This window comes from Pelodiscus sinensis, chromosome 16 (genome assembly GCF_049634645.1).
Source record: "Pelodiscus sinensis isolate JC-2024 chromosome 16, ASM4963464v1, whole genome shotgun sequence".
Taxonomy (NCBI): Eukaryota; Metazoa; Chordata; order Testudines; family Trionychidae; genus Pelodiscus; species Pelodiscus sinensis.
The window spans coordinates 28,970,806-28,988,384 of record NC_134726.1 but is presented as its reverse complement, the minus strand read 5'-3'; the positions used below and the strand labels follow the sequence as shown (position 1 = coordinate 28,988,384).

Genomic DNA, 17,579 nt, shown 5'->3' with positions numbered 1-17,579 from the left:
TATTAGATAAGTCTCATCCTACAATCCCAAAGATATAGATATAAACATTGACTCCAAGACAACAGTAGTCCAGACAAATACATCAGAATCAGATCTTTAAAGTAGCAAGGACTTTGTCCTTCAGGATAGGAAGAAATAGCTTAGGCAAAAGATGCCTTAATTTAGGAATGTAAAGGGTTAACCTGTTACCCCTTGCTTAGTGGCATGCTTATTGGGTTAACCGGCGCCTGGCCCTACCGGAGCAGCCCCCTGCCTGTGGTGCTGTTTGGGCCCACTGCACCACTAGCTGGTTAACCGGTTCAACTAGACGTTTAATCAGTTAACATTTTAAATGGGATTTTACATTCCTACCTTAAGTCCACAGAAATTAAACCCTGCTGCACTGGCTTCCAAAAGTTTGTCCTTTTACACAGTGAAATAAAGGGACCTTTTCTGTAGCCACTCTGAAAGGAGTTGACCATGAAGTGCCACTGAAGACCTTGAGTAGAACTACTGCAGAATCAACCTTCTTTTATGGTATGTCCCATGAAGACCTCTAGAAATCCAGTCAAGAAATAGATGTACACAGCGAAGTGCAACTTCAGTATGGTTTCTGAGGGAGACCTAGTCCAAGATTCATACTGCAACTGGTACCCCCATTTAAACAAGCGCTGAGTGTTCTTGAGAGTATTCATGCTCCTGTTTATATGGTTGGGGGAGCTGCTGAGTTGCATGATCTGCTAAGCCCTGTGGAAAGGACTTTTGGATACTGGGGAAGATGTTGCAGTCAGAGTCCAGATGGCGTTTGTGGGAGGTCTGAGTCACTCTGGTGGCTGGGGAGGAGATGCTTGCTGTGGTCTGTATCTATGCTGCCATATTGAGGTGCACAGTGACTGGCTGTTAGGGGGGATGTGCGGAGGAGGATTAGAAGGTTACTGGGATTACCATGTGCTCTGGTTTCTTGCAGGCGCCACTAACATAACAATTCTAGGCTATTAGGAGCAACTTTTCTTTCCTACAGGAGCTCGGATGATGATGGAGAGGAGGAATCTGCTGCTCAAGGGAACAGACAAACCCACGATAATCTGTACAGGGTGCACATGCCCAGCCTCTATAGCTGTGGGAGTAGCTACGGCAGTGAGAACAGCATTCCAGCAGCAGCACACACAGTGAGCAATGCTCCTGTCACCGAGTACATGTGAGTAGCCAGGAGAGAGGAGAGGAACCATGTTGTAGTTGTCTCTGTTCAAGCTGCTTTTCTGTACGTCAGTTCCAGGTGTCAATTGCACAGCATAACTTAAACACTTTTTTAGCAGCAGCAGCTGCTCTGGAGAGCAAACAAGCTTACTAACAGCAGTGTGATAATCCCGAGGGGCCGAGTGATAAAAGGCTCTGTTTATCACTTGATCTTAGTGATCTTTTTTACTTCCAGCAAGGGCAAGTGTTTCTGTCCTCACAGAAATAACTACACAGGGTGTATGACTAGAAAATATTGTTGCCCTATGTTTGAGGATTTACAATGTTGCCTATAGAAGGGAACTAAAAGTGTCACCAGTCACTACATTAAAAGCTTTGTTCCTAGATGGGACAGTTCAGAAGTAACTGCTTTGCAAGAGAAGTTTTAAGCCTCCTGAATGGGCGGAGATCCAATAACAGCAGCTTTAGACTGTTCTCCCATGGCAGTTGATCTCATCTGCCTTTGCTATTTAGTGTATGCAGGGCAGTCTAAGCTTTTAGGTATCCCTTCTAGAGAACTCCTTCCTTGAGAGTGTCTGTCTGCAAGGCCTGTCTGTTGGATTGGTTCACCCATGTTTATTCTGGCTGTTCGCTTTTGGGGAAGAAGGCTGGCTTCATTTTAATTGTTTATGTAGAGTGCCACAGGTTCTCTGAGATGGATAGGCACCCTTTTTAGGATTGCATGGATCCAGGCGGATGTGACCCATTTTGGTATGCAGGAAAAGTTTTCCAAGGAATTGAATTATGATTCTGGAGAGTATCTGTGGGAGGTAATAACCCAAATGCAGGGCACTATCTCCTCATTTCACAAGTCCCTGTGCTGGAGAATTTTGTGTGCCATGTGTCCCTCTCTCACTATTCATATTTTCCTTTTATAGGAGCCAGAATGCAAACTTCCAGAACCCTCGCTGTGAGAACACGCCTCTGATTGGCCGGGAGTCTCCACCTCCCTCAGTAAGTCCTTTTGACTGCTTCTCTGCCCCATCTCAGATGGAGTTCTGCGTTGGAGAGATGCACATGCCACTCCCATGTATTTCAGAAGGAGTTGACTGTGCAGCTCAAGGCAGAAGTTCTGTTTCGTAAACGGTGGAAAACTTAGCAGGCAAGCTGTGTCTAAGCTGCCATTGAGAATAAAAGCCCAGTATGCTACTTGGGGCATGTACTAATTCCTGGAGGAATTCTGCAATTTTACGATGGCTCCAAATGCAACAATTACAGAATTCCCCCAGAACTAATGTATGTGTGAACATTTTTCATATTAAGTTTGAGCTAATAGTTCTCTGGACGCATCCTGCCATCGCTTAAGCTTGTGAGTTACTTTTGTATGATTTCAGTGAGGTGGCTGTCCCTCACACAGTTACTGTTTGCAGGCTTGGTCCTTAAGTTTGGAAAAACTGATGAGCCAGTAAATCCAGCAGTATTACAGAATCTCTCTCCTTAATTTGCACTGTGAAAACAAGAGGATGAAGTTTGCATTTTTGAAGGAGTTTGTTTTTTGTTTCACAACTTTGAATTGTTGTCTTTGTATCTAATTTCCTAAAGAGAAGAAAAAATCTTTCATGGAAGGTTCTTTGGTAATCAGGAGCTTGAAGTAGCATGGGAGCCATTTTAGTCTGAGTAAAATATGGATTTTTATTTATGCATATAAAAAATTAGATACTGTAAATTTCATTACTACCATACCAGCTTTTGTCATGGGCCATCGGAATGCTAACTAACCATCCTGCTAACTGTACCTGAGGACACAGGATTTCATCGTTAATAGGGCCTCACTGGTTATAATTAATCGAAAGCCCACACCACATGGGCTAAGCCTGGTTCACTGAATGGGGCCTTGATACAACAAAAGCTTTGCCTCTTCTAAATTTAGAAAACAGGAAGACCAGCACCTATTTTTATATTTCTCATAGATTGGCCAGACTTCTTGAAGCTTGCTTAAAATGAACAAAAAATGTGTTTCGGGTCCCTGACACTCAGTGCTTGAACTTAGAACGTGTTATCAGCTCTCAGCAATGGGGCTGGCTGCAGAGAAGTCGCCGCAGCTTTCAATGTAGTGTCATAAACCACTGCTGTACTGTTGGAATTCTGTTACAGCAAATGCACTGTCCCTTTAATGCTGCACAGACCTATTCATCTTATTCCTCTGAGGCAAGGTCTTGCCATACAGCATTTCCCACCCCCTAGCTCTTCTGCCTCAAAGAAAGGAGGCTTCTTTCTGCAGGAGCTCTAACCATGAGGAGAGGATTCCCTGGTTCTTCAGTAGCTGGTTGCATTAATGGCCCTGAATGTGGAGCTAAATCTTGGTGCCTCCAACTGTTTCTGAGGAGAGATGTTGGTAAGGGTTTTTTTCAAAGGAATTTCACTTGAGGGCAGCCAGAGGGATGTGGGGGATGACATTATCTACCTGTGGGAGGTAGGGGTGAGAGCATGGTCCTGGCAGGGAAAACTGGGATACAAGGAGAAGGGAACGGCACAGAAGCAGTGGAGAAAATTCAGTTTCTGAAGGAGGATGTGCATTCCACATAGAAGGAACTGCCTCCGAAAGTGCTCACAGACCATTTGGGTGAGGGAAGGGAATGAATCCCTTTGTGTTTGACACTTAAGGTAGAGGATCCTCCAGAGTATATGTAGGCAAATCTTTGTGTTCAGTAACTGAGGCTATTTCAAAAGTGAGGGGGAGACTGAGCCCATTTATTCAGCAAACAATCCCTGCAGTTTGGGGGTGCGCAGAAAAAATATCAGCAGTCATGTTCACCTGTTTGGGGGAAGGGATGTCGGAGATCTGCAAAAAGGAACCACCCAGGCAGAGTAAAGAGACAGTGCATGACCAGGACTGATGTATCCTTCTCCACTTTCATTGTGGGAACAGGTTGTGACAGACATGATGACCTTAGAAGAGCTAATCACCTACTGTATTGTTTGTCTATTCTTTTTCCCCCCCTGTCATTCCTTTCATCGTTCTCCTCCTTCTTGTCCCAGGGCTATTCCCGTAGGGTGGTAGAGCCCTCCCTGTCACTGGCACACACCACAGCGTGTCACTTGCTTGCACTGTGTTTTTCATGCACGTTGAGGCTGCACTCTCTTTTTCTCTCTCTCTCCTGCGTCATCACAGTTGTATTTGGCTGCCATGGACAGTAGCAGCCATATGAGCTGGCAGTTTAAGCCCTCGGACAGTGCACGGAGGTACTGGTAACAGCGCCCGCAAATGGAACAGGTACTGAAATAAGGTCCTTCTCGCTCAACCCTTCCTCCACTCCCACCCCCCCCCTCCATCCCTGCACTGTTTACCTCAGGCCAGCGCCTTATTTCTTCACATTCCTTCCCCCGCACCTCTCCGCATTCCCTCTTGCCAAGGGTTGACGCTAACCAGGGTTGCCCTGGTGCTCACTAAAGGAGCAGTATCCACATTTCACTATGGCAAGGCTTCTTGTATGCGTTCTGACAGCCAGAGAGCCATACCTCAGGGTGGAACCAAAGTCACTGCTGCTTTAATCCACAGATTCCAAGTGGAAGAACAGTATCCACATCTGGCATCAAAGAGTGCCCCACACTACAACCTCATCCTGTGTATCCACTTGCTAACAGTAATATGGATCAACATAGCTATATATATATTTAATAGGGACTGGCTAGCTGTTACCACCTCTGGCTTCCCTTGACCCTTATCAGTACTCCTTTGCTCACCTATACAATAGCATGTGCAAGAAACCAGAGTTTTTTCTGCTACTTTCATTAAGATCTGCCAAAGAATCTTAAACCCAACCAGAATTGCTCCTGCACATTGCTTGTTAGAACTATCAGCTGTACTGCGAGCTCATATGCAGCTTTCCATTATATCCTTGCATTCAGGGTTATAAGTAAATGACTTTTCCCTGATGTAAAGACACAAGCACTAACATTCTTGATTCTGCCTAGTTCTGTTTCAATACTTCTTTATGCCAAAAGCATTCCCTCAGTGTCCTGCATATACTGTGGATGGCGTGCCAATGAGTCCTTTCCTAGCACTGCTTCGTTGTCAGTGTAACTAGTGTATATGCTGTGATGACAATCCGCTTCCAGGATAGGCCATATTCCTACCCTCCCCCTAGTGGTTGGCAACCAGAACTAGTTGCAATAGGAATGAGTAAGTGGTTGGCACCAGGTCTTATAGCTCATGAACTGTGTGCCTTGGTTGAGTTCAGGAGCATGTTGTATAACGTGAATTCCTGGGCAGCACACTATAACTGGGATAAACAATGTTGTGATCAGTACAAAGACAACTCGAATCACCACTGAATCAAAATGGAAAATGTTAGCACTGTTGGGAGTGCAGGCTCCTTTCCAGTTGGGTTGGTATGGCCCACAATCCAGTTTGCCTCCCATCCCCAGACATATTTGTACATAAATCTGCTGCTACTCCACATCCGCCATTCCTGCTGGGGCTTCTCTGCTGTCATCTCACTGAGATACCATTTTTCTCATGTCACTGCTTGGCCTGCGTTCGTGCCTTTTGTTTGCTCTGCTTTGTGATGTGCTTGTGGATGTCTAATATGCTGGCTGAATTATGGGGTGGGGGCAATAGTTTTGCCTTGATGCAGTCTGTGGCCAGTGTCTGAATGGAAAAATCTACGTGAACAATTAATGCATGATGCTTGTGCTCTGCAGAATGTCCCAGCTTTCTCCACTCTTAGAGCACTCGTGCAGGGATCTTCTTTGGGCATCAGCGCTTGGTGCTTTTCTGCTTCCTTATTCCTGCAGGTATTAGAGTGGTGTTCTTGGCACCATTGTGTTTAAGGGTCTATCAACACTGTTTATTGTAAACCTTGTTTTACAGGGATTTGACTCGGGATTTAAAATAGTCTCTGGACTGAAACTTGACACAGTCTCTGCCTAGAATCTTTTCTCTGTACCAAAAGATGCAGAGTCCATATACGGCTTTGCAAAAATAAAAGGTGAAAAATTCTTTCACTCTCTCCCCAGGATCGCAGAAATTGTGCATCTCTTAAGCCCTGCTTCTAAGTACAGTTCTCCTAAATATTAGAACTCTTCGGTTTCAGAATCTGCTGACTGGCCCTGTCTCCCTGCCCTGGGGGAAAAAAAAAAGCAGATCTTTTTTTTTTTATTACAACAACAGTTGTCTGATAATTGTATAAATAAACTACATAAAATTCAAGCCTAGAAGCTTCAAGTTGTGGCTGATTGAACCTGGATAAGTGTTGGGGATTTTAGCTTTTTTTTTTTTAAAGGAAGCTGCCATCCATAAGTACTACATTCCTCCCATGCCCCCATAAGAATATGCAAGGGTTCTGTTGGATGGGTATGGTGCATGTACTTGGTACAGTCTTGTACTTTGCATATCACTGGTATGTTTTATCACTAAAACCACAAGATTTACCTGGTTTGTGTTCAAATACATGCTCTTAAACTGAAATAACTGAGTGTGTGTCTTTTTTTGCAGCCAAGAATTTTTATGCTTGCAAAGTATAAGCTACTTAGCCAATGTATGCTGGGAGAACTTTTGTTTTTTTCCCCTCAGTGGGGGCTCAGCTCATTGGTGTTGCAAAGATGTTACAAGACACGGTGCTCTCCCTCACCCCAATGTACTCAGTACCATAGCATTTCTTACTGATGGGTGGTAAGTGGTGGTGTCAAAGCACAAGACATCAGAACAATCAAAATATCCATCTACTGTATCGTTCATGATGGCCCAATCGAGTAACTAACAAAATGACCAAAATAAACATTAAAAATTGTATTGCTTTAAGTGGCTTTAAAAAGAAAAAATGCAGGTTTATAGGTACCTGGAGAGTCATAGCCAGAATGTTGGAAGGATCCAGAGTACATGATTTTATAACCTTCTATGAAAGCTGGTTGTGTTTTTTTTTTTTTTTTTTTAAGGAAATTATATACAACTGTCTACCTCAAAAACTTCAAGCTTGTGTCAGATACTTGAGGATGGTACTGTGACTTAGCTGCAAACGTTTTTTGCGTTTGTTCCCCTCCAAATTGTCCACATTGTAACAATATACAATAGTGGCTTTCTATGCAGTTAGATGTTTGGTCACTTTAATGGTTACCGGTAATTCAATTCTGGTTGTATCCTGGCAATCTTCCTGATGTTGTAATTCTCTGTTCGCCTGTATCTATGAGCCCACCTTGATGTTAGCATCTTTCTGAGCTCTTTCCCGTGTTCCCTTGGAAGTGTGCTCCAGGAGTAACATGTCATAGTGGTATCTGTAGCAAGTGGGGTGATGCACTCTGAGGACCAGCCAGCCCTGTTAGGGGTCCTGTGTACACTCGCAGAACAATGAGGTGAGCTGTTTTAAGAAGTGTTGGTCTGACTTCAGAGGAGCAAAATGCTGTTAGCTGCCTTGCTACAAAGCTCTAACTATGTTGTGTGTGGATGCACAACCCTATTTAGAGCTAACCTTGGCAGTAACTGGTTACAAGTTGGTTGAAAATTGTAACATTGACAATGGCCTAAGGGACAAGATTCACAGATTGAGAAAATGGGCCTTAATTCTGACTTCCATGGCTTTTCTCAGCTTGCATGACATTGTATGGTGGTTTTAAGGTAGGTTTTGCATTTAAAACAATACCCTCTGTTTCACTTTCTATCCAATTTTCCCTTCAGTCTGAATTTATTCTATTTTTGGTGCTATTCAGACTTCGTATCCTGGATACACTGGAACAAGTCCAATATCTTTTGGCCGGTGAATGCCACTAGGTGTATCTGGTTCATTCTTTAACACACCCCACTAGATTGCTGTTCTTTTTATTGAATGGTTCTTCCACAGAAGGCTGCTGCAGGTCTTCATGTATGATCAGCCCAGGAAGGGGTGTAAAAAGTGTTCCAAGGTTCTCTAGCTAAACACGCTCCTGCCTTTGAGAACCTTTTGGAGGATGGAATTCATGTAGTTATCCACTTCTCTTCTACCCACTCTGCTTCCCACCCACGCCACACAGATGGAGTGCTGCTGTCTGGAAAAGTCTCCTTTTAGAAGCCTCTTCTGCTTTGAGTGACGCCAGTGGGGGAATCCAGCTCTGCCTTGCAGTCCTTGAAATACTCTCGACTTTTTATATGGGCTTCTCAGAGGAGAACTTAGATTTAAACCACTTTGAGCTTACTGCATTCAACTAGTCAGTGTGTTTCCATCGCAGTCCCAAACTTTATTTTGGCGGGCTGTGGGGCAACTGTAATTACCCTCTGCTGTAGAATATCACCCATAGTACTGGCTAGACTCCTTTTTTGAAAAAAAAATCCTTTCTTTTTCTCAATAATAAGAGGACCCAGGACACAGCAGGACATACCATGCTCTTCTACATTTAGAAGTTAGTGCTAGGCTGGGTCATTGTTCCTACGGCCCAGAGGGCTCCCAGCCCCCACCAGAGCAGCCCTTGTTTGTGGGAGGCCCAGACTCCTTGCTGATAGGGGCTGTTCCAATCAAGAGGTACAACAGGCTGCCTGCGAGGCTGGAGCAGCCCACTGCACACTTCAGTCCATACTAGGTATCAATTCACCAGAACTGGTAAACATCATTTGTGTAAGATGATGCTTACCAGTTAACCTTTCACATCCCTAATTGTTACCACAGAACACCTGTGTCCCGTCTCGGTTCAGGTGGAGGAAGGATCTTAAAAATTAGCAATCATTGAGTATACAAGTGAAGTATCAGCATCTCTCGAAGCTAATACAACTGAGAGGCCATGTACTGTACTCGGCGGTGGTGAGATCTTGTATAACATTGACACTGGCAGAACAATATCGAAATTCTGTTACTGTACACCAGTGGTCCCCAACCTTTTGGGGCTGCGCATGCGGCGTGTGCCCAGGGGCAGGGCCACCACAGCACATGTGCTGTGCGCCTGCAGCAGGGCCAGCCCTGATCACTCGGCGGGTGCACATAAATGCCCCGGCAGGTGCCATGGCGCCCGCAGGCGCCGCGTTGGGGACCGCTGCTGTGCTCTGGTTTCTTCTGTGTTCATGCACCGCAATAGCTCCCGCCCACCCTCATTGAATCAGTTAACCCAATAAACATTAAGTTAATCATTGCGTTTAACTAATTAAAAGGGATTTTACATCCCTACTTCAGTGGTCTCATCAGATGGGAAAGGTGGTTCATAGTGGAGTCGAATTTGTACCCATAGTTATAGAACTACATATCTGTTGTTGCTAGGTGAACTTGCCACTTTCAGAGACACAGCTTAAAGGCACTGAAAAATCAGCATTTGTGAGCAGCATTATCAGGAAGTAGAGAGAGTTCCTAGCACCTCTTTGTAAAGGTGGGAAGCAGGAATTAACCCTGCTGACATCTGCTTCTCCTTTTTGTCCAACTGTAAAGCCCTTATTAAGCCAGAGGAACACAAGGTGGAATTCCATCTGGAGACAGTAACATGTTTACGTCTGCATGAAGGCGCTGGGTGTCTGTTCTCTCTGCTGTGTACAAGTCCTGGTGTTGTGGGTTTCATTGCTGTGCTCTAGCAAAACTGAAGATGGTTTGGATGGGTTTGTGTGATTCAGCTATCGAACACCATTGGAGTCATCTTCTAAAAACAAATCCTAGTCACCATGAATTTCCACCCATGCCCCACCATCGGTCCTTGTTACTGCCAGGCTGTGGGAAACCTGTGTCCAAAGCCAGGATTTGATACTAACCATCCCTGTTAGTGGATATCGATCTCGTTCCAGCTGTGTGGTCAGCCTTTGTGAGCATTTGACTACCCTGTGTGGAACCTCAGCTAACCTATTCTAAGTTATTCTTGATGCATATGGTGGCTTAACTTCTTTCTTCTCCTGAGAACATGGATCATACCTACCCCCAACCTCCCCATCTTCTAGGCTAAAGGTGGCAATCTAACTGCAGAGCTACTGAAATTGTGACTGAGAGGGGGTTTTATACGTGCATTCTTCTTCTCCCTATTAAATCCAAAAATTCTGAATTTATCTGTTGCTTCTCAATACTGGTATTTCCATCTTGACTAGATCAGCTAGTCCTTACCTGAGGGCCTCAGCCAGCATCCTTTTGTAGTAGGTGTAGAAGTTTTAGTCGCTCAGAATTGACTATGTAATGGACTATGAAAGATTGTGTGTTAGCCTCAAAGGACGGTGCTCAGGACTCGATGGTAAGCAGTAAATATTAAACCAAGTGAGCTGAGAGGTGCTAATAGTCTGAATCAGAGTTCACATCAATCATTCTGACTTACTGTCTGTTTTTTTTTTTTTGTCTTCCTCCAGTACACCTCCAGCATGAGAGCCAAATACCTCGCTACCAACCAACCTCGTCCAGACTCTGGCAGTGTGCATTAAAAACATATACACACAGTAAAACTAAACAAATGTGCCAACTGCTGCTACCCTGTGCTGTCCATGTAGAACAACCCTGCTTTCCTGTCCCAAACCCAGCACAACTTCTGCTTCTCTCATACGGACCACTCCTTCAGCCTGGTACCTGTACATTGGCAATCTGAATGGAACCCCCTTTCCAATTAAGCCTATACCTAGTTGTATCTAGAGAGAGAGAGAAAGCATGCAAGAACCTGTGCAAAATCACCAGCTTGTCTGGGATTCATCTATCTGGGACCAGCTTTGTCAACTGCCTATCAGGAAACATTTGCAAATATTGTTACTTCAGTCTCCCCTGCCCTCTCCATTCCACAGAGGGACTGGATGGAAAAATGTTGCTAATCTTCCGTGCTGTGAAGTGATCCAGTCTGCAGTGCATTGGAGAAGCAGAGGCTTGAAGCCCATAGCTGTACTGTACAGATCGAGAAAGCCATGCCTATGTACAGTCTTAAATTCCCATGTACCTAGTGTTTCTAAAGAAGTTCTCTTGTCTGCTGTCTTCTGTGGAGGCCCCCTTCCTGTGTCACTGGATATCCACTGTTAGCTGGGAATCTGACCTGGGCTCCCTTCTCTCCTCTGGTGACTTTTTAAGAGAGCTTTTTCTTTCCCCTTTATAACCAGCTTTTGCATTCTTGAGGAGAAGCAGGCAGTTTTCAGCACAAGCCAGATGTCTCAGATGCACCCCCTCACTGGCCCATTGCTGTGAGCCTGACCTTTCTGTTCCACCAGGGGAGCCCCTTACTCAGAGAGGGCATTCTGGGCACTGCTTTAGTGAGACTGGGCGTGCACAACGCACAGGAGCCAGCAACCCGCTTAGTGCCAAATTTTTCCGGGAAAAGACTTTGTGAAATTTAAGATTTTTTTTTTTTTTGCACTAAATAGTTTCACATATCTAGGGCAATAGCCTGGCATTAGGTCTCGTGGATAGTCAACTTGCCACAGCAAGTGAGATTATAAAGTCTAGTGGATTGGTAGCAAATGCAAGGAGTGACTTGTAACCCATTGTTGGACTCTTTTGTTTATATTTGGAATAGAAAAGTAAAATCTCGAGGCGTTGGCTTTAGAGAAGGATCCTGCGCCTCAGCCCGGAACTTGTCATAAGAACAGTAAGGTTGCAGCCTCCTTTGCTCTGCTCCAGGATCAGAAAAAGTCTTAAAACGTGAATGTTCGAGGTTTTGTTTTGTGTTTTTGTTTTTGTTTCTTTGTGTTTGGTTCTGGCCAAGACTAACCACTAGCTGCCATGGACAAGGCACAGGTGAATAAACTCATAACATCTCCTTGCACACTGTGCATGGGCCACAAGGGCAGTGGAGCGTCCCTGCAGGGGGCAGCATCCTTCACCAGTTCTGTACTTTCAGTCAACGAATGGTGCTTACAGAACATAAACCACTTTTTACTCAGACTCCAGCCAGAACCTGTGCGATAACTGGATATGAACTTTATACTCCAGATATAGAAAAGAATCATCCTTTCTGTAGAAGTTGTCTTAACCTAGTTGCTTAGGGAAACTTGAGCAAGAAACAGAAGTCTAGTACAAAAATCTCATACATTGGATAAATGTGGTTCAAATCTAGCACCACAATGTCCGGACTGCATCAGAACTCCTTTTTCATCTTTCAGTTTGTTCTGTATAATGGATGTCCATAATATGGACCAGTCAATCTGCCTTTGCTCTGAACGAGATCACTGCTCTGGAAACATTTTACATATTCTACAGATGATTAAGTAGGATGTCAGTGCTTCCTGATGGTACATTCTCCAAGAAAAGCAGCAGTAGTTTTGAGACCTCTCAAGGAGATAGAAGCCACTAATGGACTAGCATCCAACCTTTGGAGTAATGGAGGAAGAAAAGAGGAAGGAAAATAGCTCATGGATTGGTTTTCCAGAAGAGGAGGCTTCAGAGTAAATGCTAGTTATGTCCATCCCAGATCCTTTAAAGCCGTGTGTGTGTGGGGGGGGGGGGGAGGAGGGGGTGGTTGGTATACAAGCATGTGGCATTGCTGGCTTACAAGCCTCAGGACAATTGGATGCTCATAATGTAACAGCTGATATGACTAAGTGAGGAAAACTGAAACCACATTTTGTAAGTTTAGAGAGAAACAGTTCTCTATTTTTTTTTCCCTAGTCGGTTGGATAATTTCCCATGCTGGCTGTCAGGGGCTTCCCAGATTCAACTAATTCAGGCTTAGATTTAGAGGAGCTGCCCCAAAAACTGCTGTGGGCAGCTTCTTTACGAAGTCCTTTTAAGAGTGACTTTACGAAGTTCTTTTAAAAGCATAGAGCAGGAAATAAAGGTCAGTCAAACAGCTGTGGGCAACTTCGGTATAAAGGACACATGGCTTTTCCCATTGGGCTTTAGAGGTAGGGGGGTCAGCATGCCAGAGCCATTGCTGGTAGTTAAGAAGAGGGGATACCTTTCACCACAGTATCCAGGCTTGGCTTAATTGTTTGTACTGTCCAGAACACATTCTGAGGGTTCAAAGGCTGTAGCCAGTTGCTGATTGGAGATCTGCGCTCTGTGACTTAGTGTGTTTAAGGAAGAAACCTGTGGGACACTGGACACTACCTATGTGGCCAGCCAAACAAGACTGCAGTGTGAGCTGTGTGCTCTCTGTACTGTGTGATTCCAGGACTTCCTTTATGGACATGGATTTTGCACTTTTGTGAAGAGTCAGAGCCCTGTTGTCCCACTGCATGTGATACTGGGACCTCTGTATTTTAACACACTGTTTCTATTTATTTTTTTATATGCATCATTGAGCAGCAGTGTACCATTTCTAGGCACGAGTCCTAACTGATCTGCTGCGGAGCCAGAAGCATGTGCTTATTAGCACAGGTGTGACGTGATCGCTGTAGTCTTAAGTGACCAGCCTGGTGTAGTCTGTGTGCAAACCAGAATGCATGTGGGCACTGCATGGCCACAGAGTACACCTCTCAAAATTCAGGATGTCCCAGAGTCTCCCCCACTCAGCCCCTCATTACCAGCGGGGTCAGGACAGGCACTTGGCAGAGTAACCTGTAAGTGGCACTACTGGTCATGGAGTCTTAGATACAGTGAGTAAAACTAGTGTCTTTTTTTCTCTTGTAATTTCTATTGCGTTTTAACATGTGAAGCATCAATGCCAGATCACTCAGAATATATGTCCCAGCTGACTTGTCCACAGCACACCATCTCAGACCCAGAGCCACAAAGGCTTATTAGTACATGGCTCTGATATTCAGGGGAAACATGAGACTCGGCTCTCCGGGCGCCTTGCTTACAGCAGAACCAGAGGCAGTATCTGTATCCTTACAAAGGGCACAGCAGCAGAGAAGACGCTTCATCAAAGGTTTTTGGTGTTTTGTTTTGTTTTTTCTTTGAAGCACAAATGCAGTCATTGGCATGTCTGGTTTGTTTGGTTTCTTTTGGCTCCATCACATACAAATGATATTTTGATTTTTTTTTTTTGGAACGGAGACCTTTCAAGCACACACACACACACACACATCTCCACAATGTGAAATGTAAATAGCATGTTGGACTCTCGTGTTCAGAACTGCATTGTAATTGTAAAGGAAATCGAATCAAGACTTGGCTGTGAATTTCTTGTGCTGTCTTGGGAAAATAACTGTAGTGTTTGTATCCTGTATGTAATATTAACTGAATTCATTTTACTTGCTGATAAAAGGGTGCAAATGGAGATTGCAGCATCCATCACGTGACCTGATTGGGGAGAGGTTGGCATTTGATTGCTCCCCACCCACCCTCTGAGTTCTCCCCACATGAAAGGTATTAATTTGTATTGCCAGAAGTCAGAGGGCACAGAAGAATGTCCTTTTGAGTGCTTTGAACTGGCCATCTTTGCACAGGGAGTTTTTGGAATGGCCCTGGGGGCATTTGCACGGACGTTTCCTTTCTAACCTGTACTATTCATGTGCACACCTCAGGCTTTTCCAGAGAGAGCAGCCTCGTGGGTTGGCCTTGTGCTCTGCTTGTAAGTCTTGGCACTATGATACGGGTAGCACATGTGAACAACGTGCTCCGCAGAATAGTGCCCATAGACAATAGCCCATATCTTACTCCGGGGTCCAGTTTCTCTCTTCTGGGAGCAACCAAGGCTTGAGGTCAGTGCAGAGAGACCACAAAGCCCTTTGGGGGCAGAAAGAGGGAGGGTGTCACCCTGTTGACTGGGCCCCTGCAAGCTGACGTAGGGGGAGGTGGGTTCCCATCCTCTGTCAGACGGATGATAAACAGCAGGACCTGTGGAGCTGAGGGATGAATGAAGTAAGTAAATAACGAAGATCCTCATGGTGCTGAAAGGAACGGTGTTGCTTTGAGGGAGAAAGGGCCTCTAGTTCTGGCTTTTTCTTTCCCTGCATTGCAAGGATCAGCAGAACACATCTGGGTGGTATTGGAGAGTTCTGCTGCATTGATCACAACCAGCACCTCCAGGGTCTGTTCCTGGAACGTGGCCAGAAATCCAAAAGGAGTGCATTCTGGCTGTCCAAGCTCTCCTTCCCTCTAGCCTGTTTCCTGGGTGGTGTATTTCTGACAGTGCAGCCTAGAAGATCTGAAACTCTGGGTGGGAGGCATTAGTGTGGCATGGCTCTCTGTTCTAGACAGAGCCAGGCTCCCCAGTAGAGACAAGGTGTAATGAGGAGAATTGAGGGAAGCAAAGCTTCTGGCCTCCTGCACTGCAACAAAAAGGCCCATTCTCCCACAACTGGACAAGGCCCCAGCAAACTGAATCGGATGGAACATTCTCCACCAATCTCTGATAGACTCTGCTGCTCGTCGAGAAAGAGGACTTGGCAGGGCAAGGTGCTGGAACTTGGGGTGTAGGAGGTGCTGCAGCATTCCATAGCCTGAAGTGGTTTCAATCGTATACAGAGTTTATAGTTTGGTTTAATGGTGCCCAGCATACTCACTATACAAATTGTTCCAGCCCCCCAGGACAGGGCACCCAGCCCTGGTCCTGCATGTGTTTCACTTTGCACTCCAATCTCCCCTTTAGCAGGAGGCTGACACTGGGGTGTGACCGATATATGGTCGGCATAGTAAGAAATTCTAGACTGTTCCTTATTCCTAAACTGTGAAAAGAGCCGGTGAGTGGAACCTCCCGCCCCTCTGCTGTAAGCATGGGGCTCCATCAGGTGTGGAGAAGGGGGGATAACCAGTGGGTAAAGCACAGGACTTGGACTTGTAACTCCTATTCCAGATTGCTACTGATTTGCAAGGTGACTTGGGGCCAATCAATTAGCCTCTCTGTGCTTCACCTTCCCATTGTAAAAATGGTGGGTGCCCACCACTGGGAAGGGTTTGGGAATTGTTGACAGTACAATTTATTTATTGGAGAGAGGTGAAACTGTATATCAGTCCAAGTGCATGGACAACATGAATTGTAAAACAATATGCAAAGTGTGATGTGTTAATCTAACAAGGGTAACTCTGCCATCAGGGGCTTTCTAGGCACTGTTTTCAGTACTGCATCTCTCTGTGCCGTGCAATTGCAAACCACCTCCCATTCCAAATCAACCAGCAGACGTCTCCAGGGGCCCAAAATCAAAGGCAACTGAAGTCAGTGGGAGAGACTCCTATTGACTTCAGTCGCCTTTGGATCAAACCCTAGTGGCCCAGCTGTTGCATGGCATGCCTCAGGTTGGGTCCCTTGTTAGCAAGTGTGAGCTGGGAGGTCCCTGTGGGTTTAATTAGCCATCATCTTTAAGAGGGAAGCTTTTTTTTATTTGTTTTTGACACTGTGCACGGAAACTTACTGGTGAACATGTAACTGGCCTTTTTTAATTTTTTTGTTTTCTTAACCATAATGGCTGTATATCATACCACTTTATATACATATATGTATAATATATAAATATATACTTTTTTTAAACCTTTGGACCTGCTAGTTCCTTTCAAGTATTCCTGCACTTACCTAAAATGTTTTTAAATTGTGAGGGTTAAACTGAAGAGTGAGCCCATTTTGTATCTTTCCTTTTTCTTTTGTAGTTTTCTTGATTGTATGGTAGCTATTTTTTACTGTAATTTTTGTTTTGCAAATACTAAAAAACCTAAATGTAACTTCTGTGGTTTCTATTCGGCTTGAGTTTAATGTTTTAAAATAAACAAAAATGAAACTACATAGCACTGTCCAATTTTGTAACTTTTATTGGTAGGATCTCTTGCTTTAAATTTTTAACCACATTTTGCCTGTTACTACACTACATATTCATAACATTCTACAATGCGAAGGAAAGCTTCTGGAAGCAAAAGGAATAGAAACAATACTGCTAGGTGTTGCACTGAGATCAGATCAGTGTAGGTGTCGATCCTGCTAGTGCAACCATGTGTGTTAACTGGTAATGTTAAGCATTTGCACAAGTGTTTCCAGATTTGGTGCCTTATGGGGGATATAATTTTGAGTCTGCTAATATGGCCATTAGAAATCCTGGGTCTGTCTTGGGTTTATAAGTGGGTTCCAAATGTGGACTTGGTATGCACCAGAGAATTTCAGAACAATTTCTGGAGACACAAGAAAACTTTAATTCTATTTACCGCAAGGAGGAAAAAAAAGAAAATTCTAAAGCCAAGGTGACCCTTTTAAAAGCAATTTAAAATTTAGTCTCTACTGAAGAGTTTGTGTTTGGGCATTTTGGTAGGAAAATTACTGGATCCATTGAGTTTTGAAAACTGATTACTATCGGTCACAGCACTGACCATTTGTCTCCTTCAGACATGACAAGTGTCCAGGTGAAATGGCTGAACTGTTGATGGCAGGGTGTGGGTAGGCATTTGCCCAGCCACCTGTTCACCACACATCTGATAATCTTCGTACTGTGCTATGGGGGCTATCCAGGTAACACGTAGGACACATCAACCGGAGGGCTGGGTTTTATGGTAGTTCCAAAAGCTCATAACGTGCTTCTTTGTAGTATGCTTGAACAGCAACAAATGCGAAGGGTTCGCTTTGCTGGTGAACCTTAACTGCACATTCCCATATTTACTAGGGATGTTAGAGTGTAGCCGAATAACCATTTAGTCAATATCAGTTAATGGTATTGATTA

At 44.5% G+C, this 17,579-nt stretch overlaps 1 protein-coding gene across 3 annotated transcripts in view; it reads left to right on the top strand.

Annotated features, from left to right (window-relative positions):
• The window catches only part of TTYH3 (tweety family member 3), a 119,642-nt gene extending 102,986 nt beyond the window's left edge, over nt 1-16,656 (top strand). Inside the window, exons 12-16 of one of the 3 annotated variants that reach the window (XR_012896185.1) lie at nt 1,001-1,177; nt 2,094-2,169; nt 4,328-4,429; nt 10,430-12,720; nt 12,763-16,656. Coding sequence is in view for 2 of the 3 variants with exons in the window: in XM_075899611.1 (XP_075755726.1) it covers nt 1,001-1,177; nt 2,094-2,169; nt 4,328-4,408 (334 nt within the window). In the remaining variant the exon portion in view is untranslated. Of the gene's footprint in view, nt 1-1,000; nt 1,178-2,093; nt 2,170-4,327; nt 4,430-10,429 lie in introns of all 3 variants that reach the window. The other 2 variants (XM_075899611.1, XM_075899612.1) reach the window with 2 other exon arrangements.
• Nucleotides 16,657-17,579: the final 923 nt, after the last annotated feature.